The sequence below is a fragment of the Meriones unguiculatus genome, chromosome 4 (assembly GCF_030254825.1).
Source record: "Meriones unguiculatus strain TT.TT164.6M chromosome 4, Bangor_MerUng_6.1, whole genome shotgun sequence".
Taxonomy (NCBI): domain Eukaryota; kingdom Metazoa; phylum Chordata; class Mammalia; order Rodentia; family Muridae; genus Meriones; species Meriones unguiculatus.
This window is the reverse complement of record NC_083352.1, coordinates 115309330-115326705: the sequence shown is the minus strand read 5'-3', so window position 1 is coordinate 115326705 and position 17376 is coordinate 115309330. Positions and strand designations below refer to the sequence as shown.

Below are 17376 nucleotides of genomic sequence, written 5' to 3'. Positions count from 1 at the left end.
TGATGTTGCTCGCTGTGGAAACCTGGTGACCTGAGTTTGATACCTGGAACTCATGTAAAGGTGGAAGGAGACAACTCCACAAAGTTGTCCTGCAGCACACACGTGCTTCTAATACAAACACACCTTTCTATTTTCACTCTATGTGCACATTCTACCCATTGGTCGATGGTTATTTACGGAATTCTTCTGTGAATGCTGCCATGATAAACATGCAGGCGTCTGTCACATGCTTCCTTGAGATTCCATTGGCTACATATGTTGTGATAATCGATAGGCATAGTTTCTCTGTGTAGCCCTGGCTGTTCTGGGCTCTTTGTAGATCAGGCAGGCCTTGAACTCACAGAGGTCTGCCTGTCTCTGCCTCAGGCAGAGTTTAAACGTGTGCACTACTATGACCAACTGTAGCCCCAGAACTCACTATGGTACCTTTTGAGGGACCTCTATGCTGACTTCCACAGTAGGCAGCTTTTCCGTCTATTTTTTTAGTGCAGGAGCTTGAACCCAGAGCCTCATGCAGGCTAGGCAAATGCTCTACCACTGAGCTAAATCCCCAGTTCTTAGCTTTCTCTTCTGAACTCAGTTCAAGCTCTTCTTTCCAGGGGCCTTTTACCCTTCTACTGTGGAAATCTTTTCATGGGCAGGCAAGACAGCGGACTGCTGGACAGCTCCTTCAGATGCCTAAGCCAGCTGCAACTTTGTATTTAGTTGTTTTAACTTGTCTTCTCACAGGGTCACGCCTCACAGCAGGGACCAGCCATCTCCCTTGATGCCTAGGCTGTTCAAAAAATCTGTTCAATAAATAGATGAATGTCCAGGAACCAACGGCTGTTTTTTTCCACAGGCCATTCTATATATCCAGGAAATATAATAATTAAAATTAACATTTTGTTTACAGGGTTGAAATTTAGTAGTACAAAAAGTATGTTTAAGATCCAGCTTGCCTTTGTTTTCTGATTTGTGCTGGTCAATTATTAATACTACCGAGTTCCAAGTGCAGGCCCGAGAAGGCATAAATGAATGTACAATAGCCGATTATATAGAAGAAAACCTTTTAATGCAACAGCAACACACAGCTCAATAAAATCAGATCAACTAACTTCAACAAATTAACAAAAGAAAAACAAAGAAGCCTGAGGGCCTGCTGTTGGGGGGGAAAGATAAGTTCTTGCTCAGGCTGGAGGGATACTAATCTCAAGGAGGCCTCTCTCCCCATCCCAGGAGGAATATGGACTCTTTGAACAGTGTAGGTAGCTCCATACAGAAGGCAACAGCACAGAGCCTCCAAGGGTCAGGCTCTGCCTTCCCACAAAGGGCCTGGACTAAAGGCACTGGGGCTCAACACAGGACACTGTGCCAAGGACAGGATGCAGATAGCAGCTGTGCCCTTGGGGAGATGGCAGCCTTGGAGAACCAGCTCAACAAGCTGCTTTGGGTGTAGGTAAGCCAGCACGTTAGCCTGTCAGCACTATTCTCCCAGCTCAGATTAACTGCAGAGGCATGGCATCTGGGAAAGCCACAGGGCACGCAGTCTGCGGCACTTCTGCCAAGTACTTTGTTGACAAGGGCCAGGCTGAAGCAAGTGGATGAGGCCAGGGCTGTAGCTTCACACTCTAGTGGGGGAAGGTTCTTTAAAAAAAAAAAAAAAAAAAAGGTCCTGTGCTTGTCTGTAGTGGACTTAATTTGAACAAGCGAAGCTTCTCAGGTGAAAGGCTGCTACCTCTCCAAGGAGTCAAAGTGGGGTTGCTTTTGCACTCCCTTGGGGCATGCTGGGTATTGGGGGCAGATGCAGGGGAAGCCCCTAGCTTTTCTGGGAAGGTCAGGTGGAGGGTTCCTGTTGCCCTCTGGGGTTTTAGTTCATATTCTGGTTAACTTCCTGCCGTAACTTCTGTGCAGGGCCATTCCTGGGTTCAATCTGTAGGAGGCTGCTAATATCCGAGAGGCTGGATTTATAGTCCTATGAAAGAGAAAAGGAGAGTTGGGGAGGGGATCGAGAGGAAGGTGGTGAGAATCAGCCAGAGTGAGGACAGCTGCTGAGACAGAACAATGCTTCCAAACCCCAGACTGGAGCAATCCCAGGGCTGGGGAGAAGAAACACAGCAAGTGCTGCTTCACTTGACACACCAAGAGCCAGCACTGGCACAACTCTCTGTAGCTATGGTTGGGTCTCTGGGCGGGGAAGCCTTTACCTTGAGTGCCTTGTAGGCTTGAGCTCGCCTGTAAAATGCCTTCACATTCTTCCCATCCAGCTTGAGGGCTTCTGTGCAGTCCTTTACTGCCTCTTTGTATTGTTTCAGGACCAGATGGCAGAGGGCTCTAATGCAGAAAGACCATTGCAGAAATTCAGTCACTTGTGAATCCCCTCAAGCAAACTTGAGGCAGCTGGGGAACGATTTGACTTGCTGAACACCTCTTTTGTGCTGTTGCTTTCTACCTACAATCCTCTCCGTTTTAGCCCTGCCACATGTGACTGGTGCCTGTGCAGGCCTGGAGTTGGATCCTCTAGAGCTGGAGTTACATACAGGTGGATGTGAGCCTGTGGATGCTGAGAATTGAAACCAGGTCCCCTGGAGCAGCTGGTGCTCTTAACTGATGAGCCATTTTCCAGCTCGTAGCCTTTTCTGCAGATGCAAAGGCTATGAGAAGCTTTCTCAGCTGGCTCAGGAGTCAATGGTCTTGCCCTTGGTGCTACGACTAGTGTGGGGCAGAGCTGGAGTTGAAAGTGGCGGTCTGCAGAAACCCACAGCCTCACATCGCACTCACCACCCTGCAGCAAGTTCTTTATACAAAGTTTCCCAAAACCCTCCTTCAGCACATGAGAACGTACCCCTCTTAAGAAAAAAGCAAATGCATGAATATTAAACACTAACATTAAGCATGCTGACATTTCAGGGGTTGTGTGTAAAGATGTAAGCAACTAGTTTAGAACACATCAACAGTAAGATAGACTGGGCTGGGGATGGAGGCCTGTGCTAAGTGCTGGGTATGGTCCGCAGCATCATGGACCACTGAAGAATTCAGATGGTGTGCAGATGGGCGGTGGTCAATGTACTTACAGCTTCTCATACTTTGAACTCCCCCAGGGAAAAGACTGATGGATCAAGAGATACCAACAGTTCAAATTCTTACTATTATTGCCAGGCACTCTGACAAAGTTACCAAGAGTTTCTGTTCCTATAATTGTAGCAAACCTGGTTCTCAAATTTTAATTTCTGTTAGGATGGAAGAAAATGGTAGCTAACTTTTAGTTGGCTTCCTCCCACCCCTGTTCCTGCTGGGTCACACCCAAGATCTTGTGTTAGCGGCTATAAACATAAAAAGGTGAATATCTTTTGTAAGGGGTTTTAATATTATAGAAACAAAGTTATACAATTTATCCATAACTTCTGTGGGGTTTTCCTTCCATATTGTATGGGAATCAGCTCATATGTCCTGCATTTGCTTTGGTTTTTAAATTTGAAATTGTGCTCTAAGGCTTTTTTTTTTTTTAAATACAGAGGCCAGTATTACTTACTGAATGGTATCTTTTCTCCCCATACTTTATTATAAACTAACTGCTTGTTTTAATTTTTTTCTGGCAAACTCTGGAATCATCATCGCAGCTTAAATACAGACACAAGACAATTAACTCAGGCTGGGCATATATAGGTCAGTAGCAGAGTGTCTGCCTAGTGTGCACAAGGCCCTCAGTATGAGGCCCAGCACTGTACATGACCCCCCCCCCCGCCCCCGCCCCATCCCACCCAGGGGAAAGCCCATATTTTAAATGAGTAGTAAGGGAAGTAAAACGAGCAGGAGGGAAACTAAAACTGTGGCCCAGATAACAATATTTAAATAATGGGTGTCTACTGGCATCAAGGTGAGGAGCTTAGAGAAAGGAGGGGGCTGATGGTCCATACACAGAGCAAATAAGCCGCAGGCCTGGTCCAAGCAGCTTGAGAAAACCACAAGTTCTATCCAAAATTTAAAACTAAAAGTTCAACTCTTACGAAGCAAAACCAAACTGAATTCCTTATATGAGCTCCTGGGAACACGGCTCCCGTGGTTCTCTGAAGAAACACGAGCTGACTTGGGTGGCAAGCACCTTCATGCTAAGTCTTCTCACTGCCCCGACACATTTCATCGTAACAGTTTTTAAGGACAATGAACTTCTTAATATAGCGCTGGCAGTGAACCTGGGGCCTCAGCACGAGTAGCAAATGCTCTGTACTTCTCAGCCATCTCTCCAGCCTCCTGATTAAAGACGTTCTAACTAAACACAAGCGGGTAGCCATAATAAATGTGATTTATAAATAATAAATCAGCAAGATAATAAATCTTGTTGACTGTACTAAGCTTCTGACAATAAACTAACCAATCTCATGGGAGCCAGATTCCAGGTCTACTACTACCACTTAGTAGTTGGTCTGAGCTTAAACAGCACCTTGGTTTTCTCACCTTTAAAAGCTGGTAATACCTGCTCTCTGTCACCTACACTTCTGAGCATCAGAACAGGGCAGGGGGTTCCCACAAGGATGATGCCATGGCTCCCGTGTCTTCATTCTTAGTGCTTCCCAACAGCAGTTCCTGCTAGGTCTGCACTCATCCCTCCTGTTCTAGCCAGGCAATAGTTACTCCACCGCCTGGGCTCAAGGCCAGAACTGTCAGAAACAGATGAGTTAAAGCAGCCACAGGATGGTCCGCTGGACAGGAAGGTTGTGTTGATACTGTAAGCTGAAAATTCTGGGATGAGGGCTAGGACACTGTAGACTACTGTTCAGCATTTCTTTCTGGAAGGGTCTACCCCTGTAAGAGCTGCCACTATCAACACCTGTTCCCAGTCCTAAGGTAGGTGGGAATGCACAGGTCTACCTGAAAAGGACTCAAACCTATCCATAATCAGAAGTCTGTGGTAAGTAAGCCCAGTACCCTCTGAGCTATATCCCAACCCTTTGAGCCCGTGGTAGACAAGTATCCTCCCACTGAGCTACATCCCAGTCTTCAGAAAAGCCTGTACAGAATCAAGTGTTGTGAAATTCCCGGGGCCAGCAGCTGCGCAGAAGATACCTGTTGCTGTATGTGGCAGATTCCAGGCTACTAAACAAGAGGCTTTCACTGTACTTCTCAATAGCTTTCTTATGGTTGCCCTTCTTTACAAGCTCATTGCCTTCTTCCTTCAGAACTTTGGCTCTCTCCATATCCCCAGCAGTAGGCACTAGACACAAATTTAGAAGAGGAAAAAAAAAAAAACAAAAAAAAACCATGGATCAAGTGCTCAAATGAGATCAGTGAGATCTCTTCAGCATCATCCCTTGCAAGTCAGGGACTGCCTGCCTGGCTTTGGAGCACTCCTCCTGATTACTGAGTCTCCTAATTAATGGCTTCTAGTCAATTAAAGGTTTTCATTAGAAGAGTACAGAAACTTATAAACACACACATGCATATTACATACATGATAAAAAGCCAGGTTTCCTTGTGGTACTGCCACTGGATAGCTAGAATGTTCTGCATGACCTATTTAAGGTCATTTAACTTCAGTACCTCAGTTTCCTCCCCAGAGCAAAGGGCTAAGTCAGGATCAAATCTGAGGATAATGCAGGAAAAAGTGGAGAACAGCCTACAAGCTTAATGCGGAGAGGCATCTAGTGGAGAAAGGCTGCGGTTTCTCGATTTCAGAATAGGGCTGAAGAGGGCTTGTTCTGGTTTGCTCTGAGCCTGTGAGTGTCCACTTTTACCAGCTACATGTAGCTCTGCTTCAGCCCTTACAGGGAGAGGACAGAGAACAACGCTCAACACAGGCTGCACACTGTAGTGTTTTAAGGTCCTTCACTCTGGCTCCAACTGTCCCAGACATGGTCCCACAGTACCATTGTTTAATGTTTAAAACTATCACAGTAAAACACAATATTTATGACCAGGGTAAAGGCATGGGAATAAAATCAGCACGCCAACCCATCCCTTTCTTAGGACCCTCCCTAGCCCATCCACTTTTGAAAGAAGCTATTATTTCTGACTCGTGTTTCCCCCTCCCTTAAGCTCACTGTCCGTATCAATATAAACTACATCTATGGATACAAGAACATCTACCAGCCCTTGTCATGGAGCCTCAGATAAAGAAGTACTTAGTCTGGTGGTCTGGTCTTTTATGGCTTAGTTGCTTTCCCCTTCAACATTTTACTCCTGAGGTTTGTGTGTGCTGATACCTGTATTTGATACGTTTTCACTTCCAAAATTCCAGGAAGGATCTGTTCGTGGTGACCTGGGTGACTTCTAGTTTTGTTCTGCTATTATACAACATCCTGTACTGCGCACAGGAGCCCGAGGCCCTAGAAGCAGTCCAGCCGCTGCATGTACGCACACTCTGCAGTGCCTCTCCTGGAAGCCACGTTCACCCATGCGCGTCCCTTCTCCAGCTCCTTCCATGGCCTCTGCCTCCAACCATCCTCCCTAATGACCTCACCTTTAAGGTCCAGCTCAAGATCACTTTTATCACCTGCCCCTGTGTGAGCCTTCTCTTGACTCAGTTTAAGCTCCCCAAACACTAGCAATTCCACGGCACTTGCTTTTCCTCCATGTATCTTAAAACACCGTCTTCCTGATTCAGTTTCACTAGATGAGGAGCTCCCTAAGGGTCAAGTGCTTTCTCCTCTATCTCACTGCTTAGCAGAACCAATTACCACAAGGCTCAGTGACTGCAAAGGATAAAATAAAATCCAGGTACCCGGAGGCATTCTAGTTATTATGAGCACAATTTCCTGCTAAGGAAGAGTGGAAACAGTAGCTAGGCTCCCACATGGCTACATAGGCACCCTCCTGACAGGAGTACTAAGCCATGTCTTCCACTATCTAAGGCTGACGTAGTAATAAGAACGCTAGCCCTAGCTCTGCCGCGACTCAGGCTTGCCAGCCGGGAACATTAGTAAGAGCTTCCCAGCCCACCCTCTCCAGCTCTGCTTTTCGCTCTTACTCAGCCTTCTCCCGTCACCCAGGACACTTCTTCTCAGGGAGGCATCACTTTCCAGTTATTGGGATGGGTGGATGGTCCTAGTTACAAAGCCTCATCTGGTCATAGGAGCCACAACAAACTATACCAGGAACCCCGGGAAAATGTAAGCTGAGTATATGGGGGGAAATACCTTTTCACTTAAACAGTAAGTCAAAGGGTGGGTAAGAGTGGGATGGGTTTTTGGCATGACACATAACTAACTATGAGCCAATACATTTCCTTTATTATTTTGCCATGTAGGAAGTTTCTGTTCTTGCAATCAAAAACCTCCTAAGCAGCATGCTCCAAGCACTGCTAAAGAATGATAGCCAGCACTTGTACCCATGTGCCCGGCCGGGAGGTTCCTATCCTATCCCCTGTAGCACTTAAGCCTTACATTGACATCGCTGTAGAGTCAAAGAGACACTCTAAAAAGTGGAGACTGTTTTATGTTTTCACTTCATTTATTACCTAATAGCTAAATGAGGCCATCTTTTAGAAGACCACTCTAAACTTCTTAGACTGAGTCATGGCTCACCTCTGCTCTTTGTAGTTTCTTTGGATTTGCTTTTAGGTGTCTCTGTATGGTTTTCCGAAGGCAAGGAATTCCATCTCTTCTGGGCTGAAACTGGCACCACAGGGATAGGGGGCAGCTTCAGGCGCCACTCAGGCCCAAGTGAGTCCATGAGAGCTCTGGTTATTCTGGAAGGAAAGGATGGATTGCAGGTGTCTGGCTAGGTCAAGCCATTCTTCTTTTAGGGCATAACCCCCAACCCCACCATTTGTATTTCCCACATGCTTTAACAGAGGAATGGGAGTCTGCTACCCATCAACTTTCTCAGAACCAATACCATGGGACACTTTCCCTTAGCATGGTTGCCCTATGTGAATTTTATGGATAAACTTTGCACACATACCCCAAGAAGGGATCCCATTAAAAAAAAATTTTTTTTTCTTAATGAAACTAGTCCAAAGCAAACACTTGTCATTTGCACGCTGTTCAGATCTTATGTGTCAATCATAGCCCATTCAGTCTTAAAACCTTAGTGGTTCCCATTTGCAGGCTAATATGGCCTGAGCTCTGGTCCTCCCCCTCCTCTCCATTTTCATTTTGTGTCACACCCACTCCTGATCCTTGGGCTGGCTTGTAGCTCAGTAGTAGTGTGCCTAGCACGTACAAGGCCCTAGGTTTGATTCCCCAGGCACTGTAAAAACAAACGAGCAAACAAGGTTCTTTGCTCCTCATCCTTAGGCACATATACATATCCTTCCTCTATGTATACAATTTCTTCAATTTTCCATTCCTCCTCTATAGATCTAGCTAACTCCTGCTTATTTAATTTTCAACTTAAAATAGTGTTCTCTGCCCTTATGTCCACGCTGTTAATTGATTTCCAGGACCTGGCATATCACCTGGCTTCAAGACATTGCAAGTATATACTATATGAGTGAACAGAGCTCTTATAGCCATGTTCCTACGTTACAAGAATAAAAACTATATAGACTGAAACTACAACAAATCCATAGCCTTTCACTAGGCTTTGGGGTGGCTTTCCTGTTTGGCCCAGCGATTCCAAATCTCAACCCTATTCCCTAAAGTTTCTCAAAGGATCCTTCCTTCTACCCCAGACAGAGCTGCCTGCCTGCCTGCTATGATGGCTATTTTCAAGTGCTGGGGCTGGAGAGATGCTCAGGGTCTAAGTAAGAATGCTTGTTATTCTTCCTGAGGACATGGGTTCAGTTCCCAGCACCTACATGATGGCTCATAACCACCTGTAATCCCAGTTCCAGGGCATCCTACACGTTTCTTTGACCAACCAGAGGACACACATAGACAAAACACTCATAAAAAACAAAAAACAAACAAAACCCAAGCTAGGACATGGAAGCTTTCTATGACAAGTCTTCCCGCCCTCCCTCAGCCTCCCCTCCCCCTCAAATGTAACAGTCTAGACAGGAAGCCAAGCAAAGAGAACTCTTAAAAAAAGCGTGATAAGGACGCTGAAGTGCAGCTCTCCACAGCTGATGGTTTCTGGCAGAAATGTGGGAGGGAAAGGACTCAGTTCTATTTCAGGATTTGACAATGCTCCAGGGAGTAAAAGATAACACAGATTGGACTTGGGTTATTTCCCCCATTTGTACTTTTACCTTTTTTGTTTTTGGGGTCGGGGGAAGGTCACAGGAGTTGGAGGGTTAGACATGGACGGACTGGAAAGTGAGTGTAATCTGGTCGCATGATGTAAAATTCCCAGGGAATCAATAAAATGTTATATTAGGAAAAAAACCAAAACAAAACAAAAAACAACAAAAAAAGGCTTTCCAAGTCTCTGTGGCCAAACTGGTCTACATAGTGAGTTTCAGGACAGCCAGGAATACACAATGAGACTCTATTTGAAAACCAACTAACAAACAAATAAGACTTTCTCAAATTAATAACCCTGGAGATATAGATAAGAGGGTCTCTGAAGGTTGCTGGCCAATAAGTGTAGCCAAGTTGATGTGCTTTCTGTTCAATGAGAGACTGTCAAAAAATGAGGTTTGGAGTGATAAAGGAAGACACCCAACATCAACCCATGGCCTCCACATGTATGTGTACACACACACACACACACACACACACACACTTTTAAACAGTCAAAGGGACCATGGCTCAGAAAACAACCAAAGCAAAGCAATGGGCCGAAGCCAATCAAGAGTACTGGTTCCTCAGAGAAGTGGAAGTGCACTGGACTCACCTGTTGATGCCTTCCAGGGCTGATGCTACACTGTTATCGATCTGCAACACAGTCTTATAGTCGACATAGGCCAGGGTGTACTTTTCCAGGGCTTCATACGCAGATGCTCTTCGCAGCAAGGGCTTGATGCTGAAGGGAACCAAGGCCAGCGCTCTAGAACAGGAGGCAAAAATGTCATCTGTCTGCTGGGCCAATAGGCCTTCCTGACAGTGCAGTGATTCACTCAACCATCTGCAGCAGACAGCATAGCGGAGTTAATTTCTGGAGAAAGACATTATCTCTATAATAGGTAGAGAATTCTCAACTTAAACTGAATTAAGAAGGTAAAGAAGGCAGAAGACCACTAATAAAATGTATGCACGTGTGCCAATTTTTACACCCTCTACCCCTACCCAAATATAGAACAGGGGCCTCACAGTTTTCATGTGGCCATGTTTCCACACCATGGTCTAGTAGAAGTGATGAGCAAGCCTGGGGTTCAATTTGTATTCTACCCACACTACCACTAGCCATAGAACCCCAGGCAAATCACTTTATTATGCCAGTCTTCGGCAACTCAGTTCTGCTCTGTGAAGGAAGGTAAACTTACCGTCAGGGTGAATATTCTGTGAAAGAGAGAAAGAAAACCAGCACAGGCTCCATGAGCATGCCTCTCTCCCTGTTCCTCCCATACATGTATACAGCATCAGATCTAGGATCAGCCAGAGGAACCAGCTAGCCAATGTATGCCGGTTTAGCTATGATGACCAAAGCTACTCGGAACGATGAGCCAGGATACTGTTAGATGTCCTGCACAACTGGTGACTGACAGACTGTTGTTCATTCCTTTTACTCTGTCCCCCACCCCTTTTTTGGAACAGGGTAGCCGTGACTGCACGAAGAACTGCCTGCTGAACGCTGGGATCCAGAGTGTGCCTCTTTTTTGCCTCTTGAGACAATCTCTTAACTTCTATCACCTCTTCTTTCCTCTTAGCTCTCATACCATCATCCCAGGAGAACAAATGAGCGAGTCACTTACTGTGACTATGTCCCACCTCATGTGCCAAGTGTCACAGAGGCTTTAAAGTCTACCCCATTCCACACCATTCTCAGAAGCAGTGAGCCCAAACTGACAAGGTTCCAGTAGAGCCTGCCATTCTAAGTGGCCTGATGATAGTTAGTGACACTTTCTAACATCTGTCAGAGAGAAATGGTGGGGTTCTTTCAGAAGACACCTGGGTTGCTCTCTGGAGACCTGTAGGCACCCAGAGCCTCCCCGGCCACTTACGAAGTGCAGTCTTTGATGCAGTCTGTGCAGTTCCCATCCTTCAGGTAGCATGCTGCACGGTTGGAGTACAGAACACTTTCTTCTTCGGGGTCTGCAGAACCTGCCCGGAGGGAGGCAGGGAGAGCAAGAAGATCAGGAGTTAGGAAACAGATGTCAGAGGGCATAGGGATGCACCTCACACTTGGAACTTTCTAGGCTTTGGGAAAAGGCAGCAGAGAGTATGCAGCCTAACTAGGCTTATTATCAGGTAGGATACAGCACATTGACCATTCTCATCACGACAGTGGGGAAATCGAGATTTCTGCCATTCACAGGGGACTGAGCACCCATCCTTGTTTACTTATTTATTTACTACCAAGCACCACTGAACTGGTACCAGATAAAAGGAGAAAAACAAAAACAAAAAACCAAGGAAAAGGCAAAAATAAATGCCTGAAAGCAGGAGCAACCCAAAGCTGGAGGGAAATGCAAGCTAGAGAGCAGTTAGCTAAGTCAGAAAGACTTTACCAGAGAAGTGGCAACAACAGTGGGTCTGCCGGGACTGAGGGCAGCTCAGTCAGGAAATGTGAACTACATATCTCCTGGGACAATTACTGGTCATTTCTCTAAAGTCAATGCTTACCCTCAGTCACAGAAGCTCAAACCTATCACTGTGACTGGAATCATTTTCGTTTCTTAAAATTTATTTTTTGTGTGGAAGGCATGCATATGGAAGTCAGGGGAAAACCTGAGGGAGTCCATTTCTCCTTCTGCCACGTGAGTCCTAGGACCTCAGTAGACTCGTAATACTCACTTTAAAAATATTTTCATTCTTTCCGAATCCCATTAAATGTATTCTGATTGTTCGAGCCCCTACCCCTTGCCTAACCTCTCTTGGATTCACTCCCACTCTCCAATTTGTACTTCCTTCTTCTTTTTTCTTTACCTGGTTTTCACTTTTAAAGATATTTTCAACTACATTTCACTCACTACCAAGGGTCATAAACCACCAAACAGCAAAACACAGACAATAAGACAACAGTTTTTTAGTGTTGATCAACTAACTCCTAGGTATATAGTCCAAAGGTCTTACTGAAAATTTTGATTTGGACACTAACCTATGATATTCAGAATCCACCCCACTAGCAAAAAGTTTTTCCTACCTCCAACTTCTGGTCAGTTCTCACGACCTATTTCAGGTTGGCCTTGAACTAGCAATTCTCCTGCCTCAGTCCCCCAAAGTACCGGAGCTACAGGACTCATGCCATCACACAGTCTCTTCATTTCACTTAAAAACAAAACAAAAACCAACCAACCAAACAAACAAACAAAAAAACAACTTAAAACAAATTGTGAGTATGGTGGTGTATGCCCTTAATCTCAGTACTCCTGAGGCAGAGGCATCTGGATTTCCATGTTACTATGTATGCGAAGAAGGATAGCCTTGACCCTCCAACAACCTTCCTGCCCCAGTCTGAGTACTAGGATAACAGGGGTCACCTCCACACCCTCACTCATTCATTCCTTTATTCTGGAGCAATGTCTCACTATGAAGCCCTAACTGGCCTCAGCCACTACACAGATCAGTCTGGCCTCAATTTTCTTTTTGAAATGGCTAAAGCTCCATCTATCTTCATCCGTGTCCCTGTGCTCCCTTTCCCTGGAGGACAGCACAATCCCCAAGGTGGTGTGTGAATTCTCAAGCAGTATCCATTTTAGTACACATCATTAATAGATAAGGTACAGCACCACTAAAGTGGCACACACTACCTATCCTTTTGCAACTTGCTTCAGGAAGCATGATACCATGTTAACACTTGATATCTTTCATTCAATACCGACAATAATAAACATAATAAATTTATACCCCTTTCCTTCTGTTCTTGGACCAGAAAGTAAAGTTAAATTACATCCTTGCCATAACGCATTAAGTACAAACACTCAGAACCAGTAATCCAGATCATGTCACCAAAGCACAGAGCACGCAGAAGGGGTGTGATGGAGGCGCTCTCAGAACCTTAACCCAGGCGGTGGTCCCAGGCTACGCACTCAACTCTCCTGGGCACTCGTGTGCATCTACATTGGAAGGTCTCGCTTCTCAGACGTGCTACAAGGCTTCCCTTGCTCCTCTTAAGGCCAAGAAAACTGGTCTGAGAAGTCAAGAGTCACCCACATAATCAGGTAAAAAAATCAGTAGTAGAAAGAGAAATAAAATCTGTTAAATTTAAACACCAGGGTAACTAGTCTAAGGCAACTCATAAAAAAACACAGCCTTTCTAGGTTAGCGGTGTTTATGTTTGTTCAGGGAAGAGGGGAACTTCAGCGTCCTTAGCAACTTCACTATGTGAGGAGCTTCTAAAGAGGGTTTCCAGAGAGAGAGAGAGAGAAAGAAAAAAAAATGTGTGCCGGATGCATGCAGCCTGAAGCTATAAAAACTATGAACAAGAAGGAGGGATTCTGAGGATTTATGAAGAAGCTTTGCTGATGATTAAAAATTTGGACTTGGGGTGGGTTCAAAGCATGTACTGATGATCTTAAAGAGGATCAGAGTCTAGTTTCCACCACCACACCAGGCAGCTCACAACTAACACCAGTAACTCCTGCTCCAGGGGGGTGCACATGTAATCACCCCCCCACATGATTACAAATAAAAATGAAGGTAAAATAAAAACGGACTCAAGAAATCAGAAAACACTATATACAAATTTTGGGTGTGATACCTTCACTGTGTAATCCTAGTAAGGCAATTATTTCTTTGGCATTCCTCATCTATAAGTGTATGAAGATAACATCTGGCACACAGAAAAATACTCAACAAATGCTAGTCAAGAAAGTGTGAGCTGGGCACCATGGCACAAACTTGTAATCTCAGCACTTGGGGAAGCAGACAGGGGTATGAATCTCTGTGACTTCGAGGCCAGCCTCGTCTATAAAGCGAGCCCAGGACAGTCAAGGCTACAGAGAGGCTACACCCTGTTGCAAAACAAAACAAAACAAAACAAAACAAAACAAAAGGATGTTCCAAGTCAAAGCGTCTGGACTTTTGGGCAAAGGCTAGGAGCATTGATAATATGTTCTTCCTGTGTTTAAAACTCTTCCCATTAGGGGATAAGACACCGACACAACACAGTTTTGTCTACTTCATGTCTTAAATATTCTCATTAATAGCTCATGCTACTTAGTCTATCTGTATCCTTTCTGATAATTCTCTACATCTGAGATGGTCAGTGCCTAAGGCATTATATGCCGAGCTTCTCATGGACATCTCAAATATCTCTTGAGACGCCGTCTATCTTTCCTTTCTAAAGGATCCAACTCTTATTACATTTACCTTGTCTTAAAAAAATTCTAATCTCAGAGATATTCAGTCAAAAGACACTGCCCCCAGGAAGCTGAGCCTTGAAACGACCCCATCTCGACACGTTCAGTTAATATACAAGAAGTGCTCAACTGAACTGTAAGATGAATACATGTGGGGAGGAAGGCTGCGCTAGATCCTCAAGGGTCAGAAGAAGGCCCGAGCAACTTAAGATACAAGCCAACAGGGCAGTTAAAAAGCAGGCAGAAAAGCCAAGTTTCTCGTAGGATGCTGAAGTGGAGAAAATGCAGGAGCGTGGTGGGAGGGGCTGGTGCGTCGGTTGGCCTCGGGAAAAGAAAGACCCAGAAGACCGGGTCAACATGAGGCCCGGGACGCCAATGCAGGTGCAGGACGTCTGCAGGCCCAGAGGGGAAACGAGGGGCGGGTTCCTACCTCGCGCCTGCAGCAGTCGCAGCGCGCGCTCGTACAGCGCCGAGGCCTCGGCGTACTGGCCGTTGCGGAAACTCTGGTTGCCGGCAGCGCGGAGCTCTTCCACAGAGTCTGGGAGTTTGGGGGCCATCCCGGGAGGCCGGCAAACAGGGACCACCTCCGTTCCCCGCTGAGTAGTGCGCAACAGCTTCCGGGCGGAAGCGGTGGCTGTGTGCCCTTAAGGCCCGCAGCCCATTGGCCTCGGGGAGGGGGGGGGCTCGACGGGGTCCCGGCTAGGCGGCCAGGGACGGGAGGAGGCGCAGGATCAAGCCCCGGGAGGGCCTGGTGCGGCGGTGGGACGCGGGGAAAGGGAAAACCCCGAAAGCTAGGCCAACGTAAGGGCCGGTGCGGGGATGCGGGTGGAGGACGCAGGCCCGGAGGGATGCGTGGGGCGGGTTCCTACCTCGCGCCTGCAGCAGCCGCAGTGCGCGCTCGTACAGCGCCGAAGCCTCGCCGTACTGGCCATTGCGGAAGTTCTGATTGCCGGCGGCGCGGAGCTGTTCCACAGAGTCCGAGACTTTCGGGGCCATCCCCGAGAGGGCCGGTAAACAGAAGGAATCCCGCTCCCGACCGAGCAGTGCGCAACAGCTTCCGCCCGGAATCTAGGGCTGCGTGCCTTTAAAGCCCGCCGCTGACTGGTCTCGAGGGGCGGGGTCAGACGGGGTGGGGCTAGGCGGCTAGGGGCGGGCGGAACCGTGGGCTCGAGCCCTCAGGTCTCCGCGCTCATTGTTCTCCAGGGGCGGGGCTGGAGAGGGGCGGGACTAAGAGGGTCGGAGGCGGGGCCTTTGAGAAACGAGACCTTCTGCGCGTGCTCAGTCTGGAACTTGTGGTCCAGCTTGCAGAAGGTGGCGCTCAACGGTTCTTCGAGATCGCCGAGGCCATACTGTCTGAATCACCGAAGGAGGCGGATCGTTATCCCTCGTGGAGCTCGTAGTCCGTTGAGCCTGGGAAGGAATTCATTCACGACCAAAAGAAGACTCACTTTTCGTCAAGAGATTAATGCCATAACGAAGCCAAGAGCGGGGTGATGCAAACCTATGGAAGGCTAAGGCATCCTGGTCTATATAGAGTGAGAATGATGAAAAAGACCATACACACAAAAGAATACAATGCGCCTAAAAAAGAGAGAGAGAGAGAGAGAGAGAGAGAGAGAGAGAGAGAGAGAGAGAGAGAGAGAGAGAAAGAAAGAAAAAAGAGAAGCAAAATCCAAAGGGTTTGGTGCCTCAGGTCTACAATCCTATCGCTTGGGAAGCCGAGGCCAGTATAAATGAGCTTGTTTTAAAACAAAACCAAGAAGACACAATGATGTTATAGAAAATTACCACGTGGAAGCTGTTAAACATGACATGAGCAGGCCAAGGAAAGCCTCTGAGGATAATAACTGAGCTGAAAACTGAGATGTAGGGAATAGGATTCCAGAGAGCTGGAAAGTACCTGTCATCTTGTGGACCATAAAATTTAATGAGTGAATATGTGTTGGAAGGACCATGCTGTTTGAGGATGCAGTCCTCCCAGTCTGGATAGCCATTCTGAGCTTGGTGTTAAGGTATAGGACTTTCTCCCCTCAGCAGGGCCTTTTGGTCTCTGCCTGACTTCATCTGAAGAGTGTCTTTAGACACAGACGCCCTAACCACATTTGATACACAGCCTTTGACACAACTCCCTCCTAGCTTGCCTCTCCTCACACCAAATGATAATTAGGTACTATGTTTCCATTCATATGATAGGAGAGTGCTGTAAAATGCAAATCAAGCATCCTTGAACTGCCTAGTTCCAACCAATTATGTACACCTATTCTTGGAGCCCCCACCCACTCAAGGGGTATATGGCCTTTGTTGTTCTCTGGAATTAAAGTTGTAACTAACTCTCTGAAGTGGTTCCGGGATGAGAGATCCCTGTACAGGGAGCACCAGCCATTCCAGGCACGCTTCTCATTCTGTGCCCCTTCTGACTTTGTGGGCTGGTGGGAGAGAGCCCCCAGGCAAGAGGAGAACCACAAATACAGATGAATTAAGATCTTCCATTGAAGCTAGGAGTGATGGTGCAGTTCCTTAACCCCAGCATTTGGAAGGCAGAGGCAGGCCGGTCTCTAAATTTGAGGCCAATCTGGTCTACATAGGAAGTTCCAGGCCAGCTTGGGATATATAGTGAGATGCTGTCTCAAGCAAATCCCTACAAACGAACAAACAACCCAAAGTAAAAAAAAAAAATGCCCCCTAGACCCCCAAAATAACAAAAAGAACTGGGAGGGCGCAGTGAAGAAAATCTGTGAGATTTGATCTATTTGCAAACAATCCTATAATCCGGCATGAGCTGAGCCTAGACATTCATTTTAGACCAAGCCAGTGGGTCTGTCCTTTTTTTGAAGTATGCCAGGTCCAAAGGGAACTCCCAATTCCCCTATCCCTAAAGCAGGCTTGGGCTGAATGTTTAGAGGGTAAGATGAAAGGATTGCTGTTGGATAGGTTAGTGTATTCCTCCCAGAACCTGGAGTTTCCCTCTACCGAAAGGAGCCGCTCAGTTGCCTTTCCTTGTCTCTGACAAAGTAGACTTGGGGCTGTTTATTGACACATAGCTGTGACCACGTATCAAAGTCCAAGGTAACCTGAAGGCTCTTTGGGGTGCAGGTGACAAGCATCTTCTCCCC

General features: G+C 46.5%; 1 protein-coding gene across 2 annotated transcripts; it reads right to left on the bottom strand.

Moving 5' to 3' along the window:
• Positions 1-1032: 1032 nt before the first annotated feature.
• On the bottom strand, positions 1033-15376 carry Tomm34 (translocase of outer mitochondrial membrane 34). Of its 2 annotated transcripts, none has more exons than XM_021636309.2 (7): positions 15133-15376; positions 10964-11063; positions 9697-9849; positions 7500-7663; positions 5044-5191; positions 2187-2313; positions 1033-1954 (listed from the first exon to the last, which is right to left on the bottom strand). In XM_021636309.2, exons 1-7 carry the CDS (start codon positions 15257-15259, stop codon positions 1850-1852), a joined length of 924 nt encoding a protein of 307 aa, XP_021491984.1. In that variant the 5' UTR covers positions 15260-15376; the 3' UTR covers positions 1033-1849. The 2 variants fall into 2 exon arrangements, with proteins under 2 accessions (XP_021491984.1, XP_021491983.1); XM_021636308.2 differs by lacking the exon at positions 15133-15376 and adding an exon at positions 14694-15121.
• Positions 15377-17376: the final 2000 nt, after the last annotated feature.

Coding starts and splice junctions, on each gene's coding strand:
- Tomm34 (XM_021636309.2), bottom strand. CDS start 15,259: ATGGCCCCGAAAGTCTCGGACTCTGTGGAACAGCTCCGCGCCGCCGGC. Junction 9,850..10,963: donor TGCATCAAAGACTGCACTTC/GTAAGTGGCCGG, acceptor CTCCTGTTCTAG/AGCGCTGGCCTTGGTTCCCT. Junction 1,955..2,186: donor AAGCCTACAAGGCACTCAAG/GTAAAGGCTTCC, acceptor TCTCTTTCATAG/GACTATAAATCCAGCCTCTC.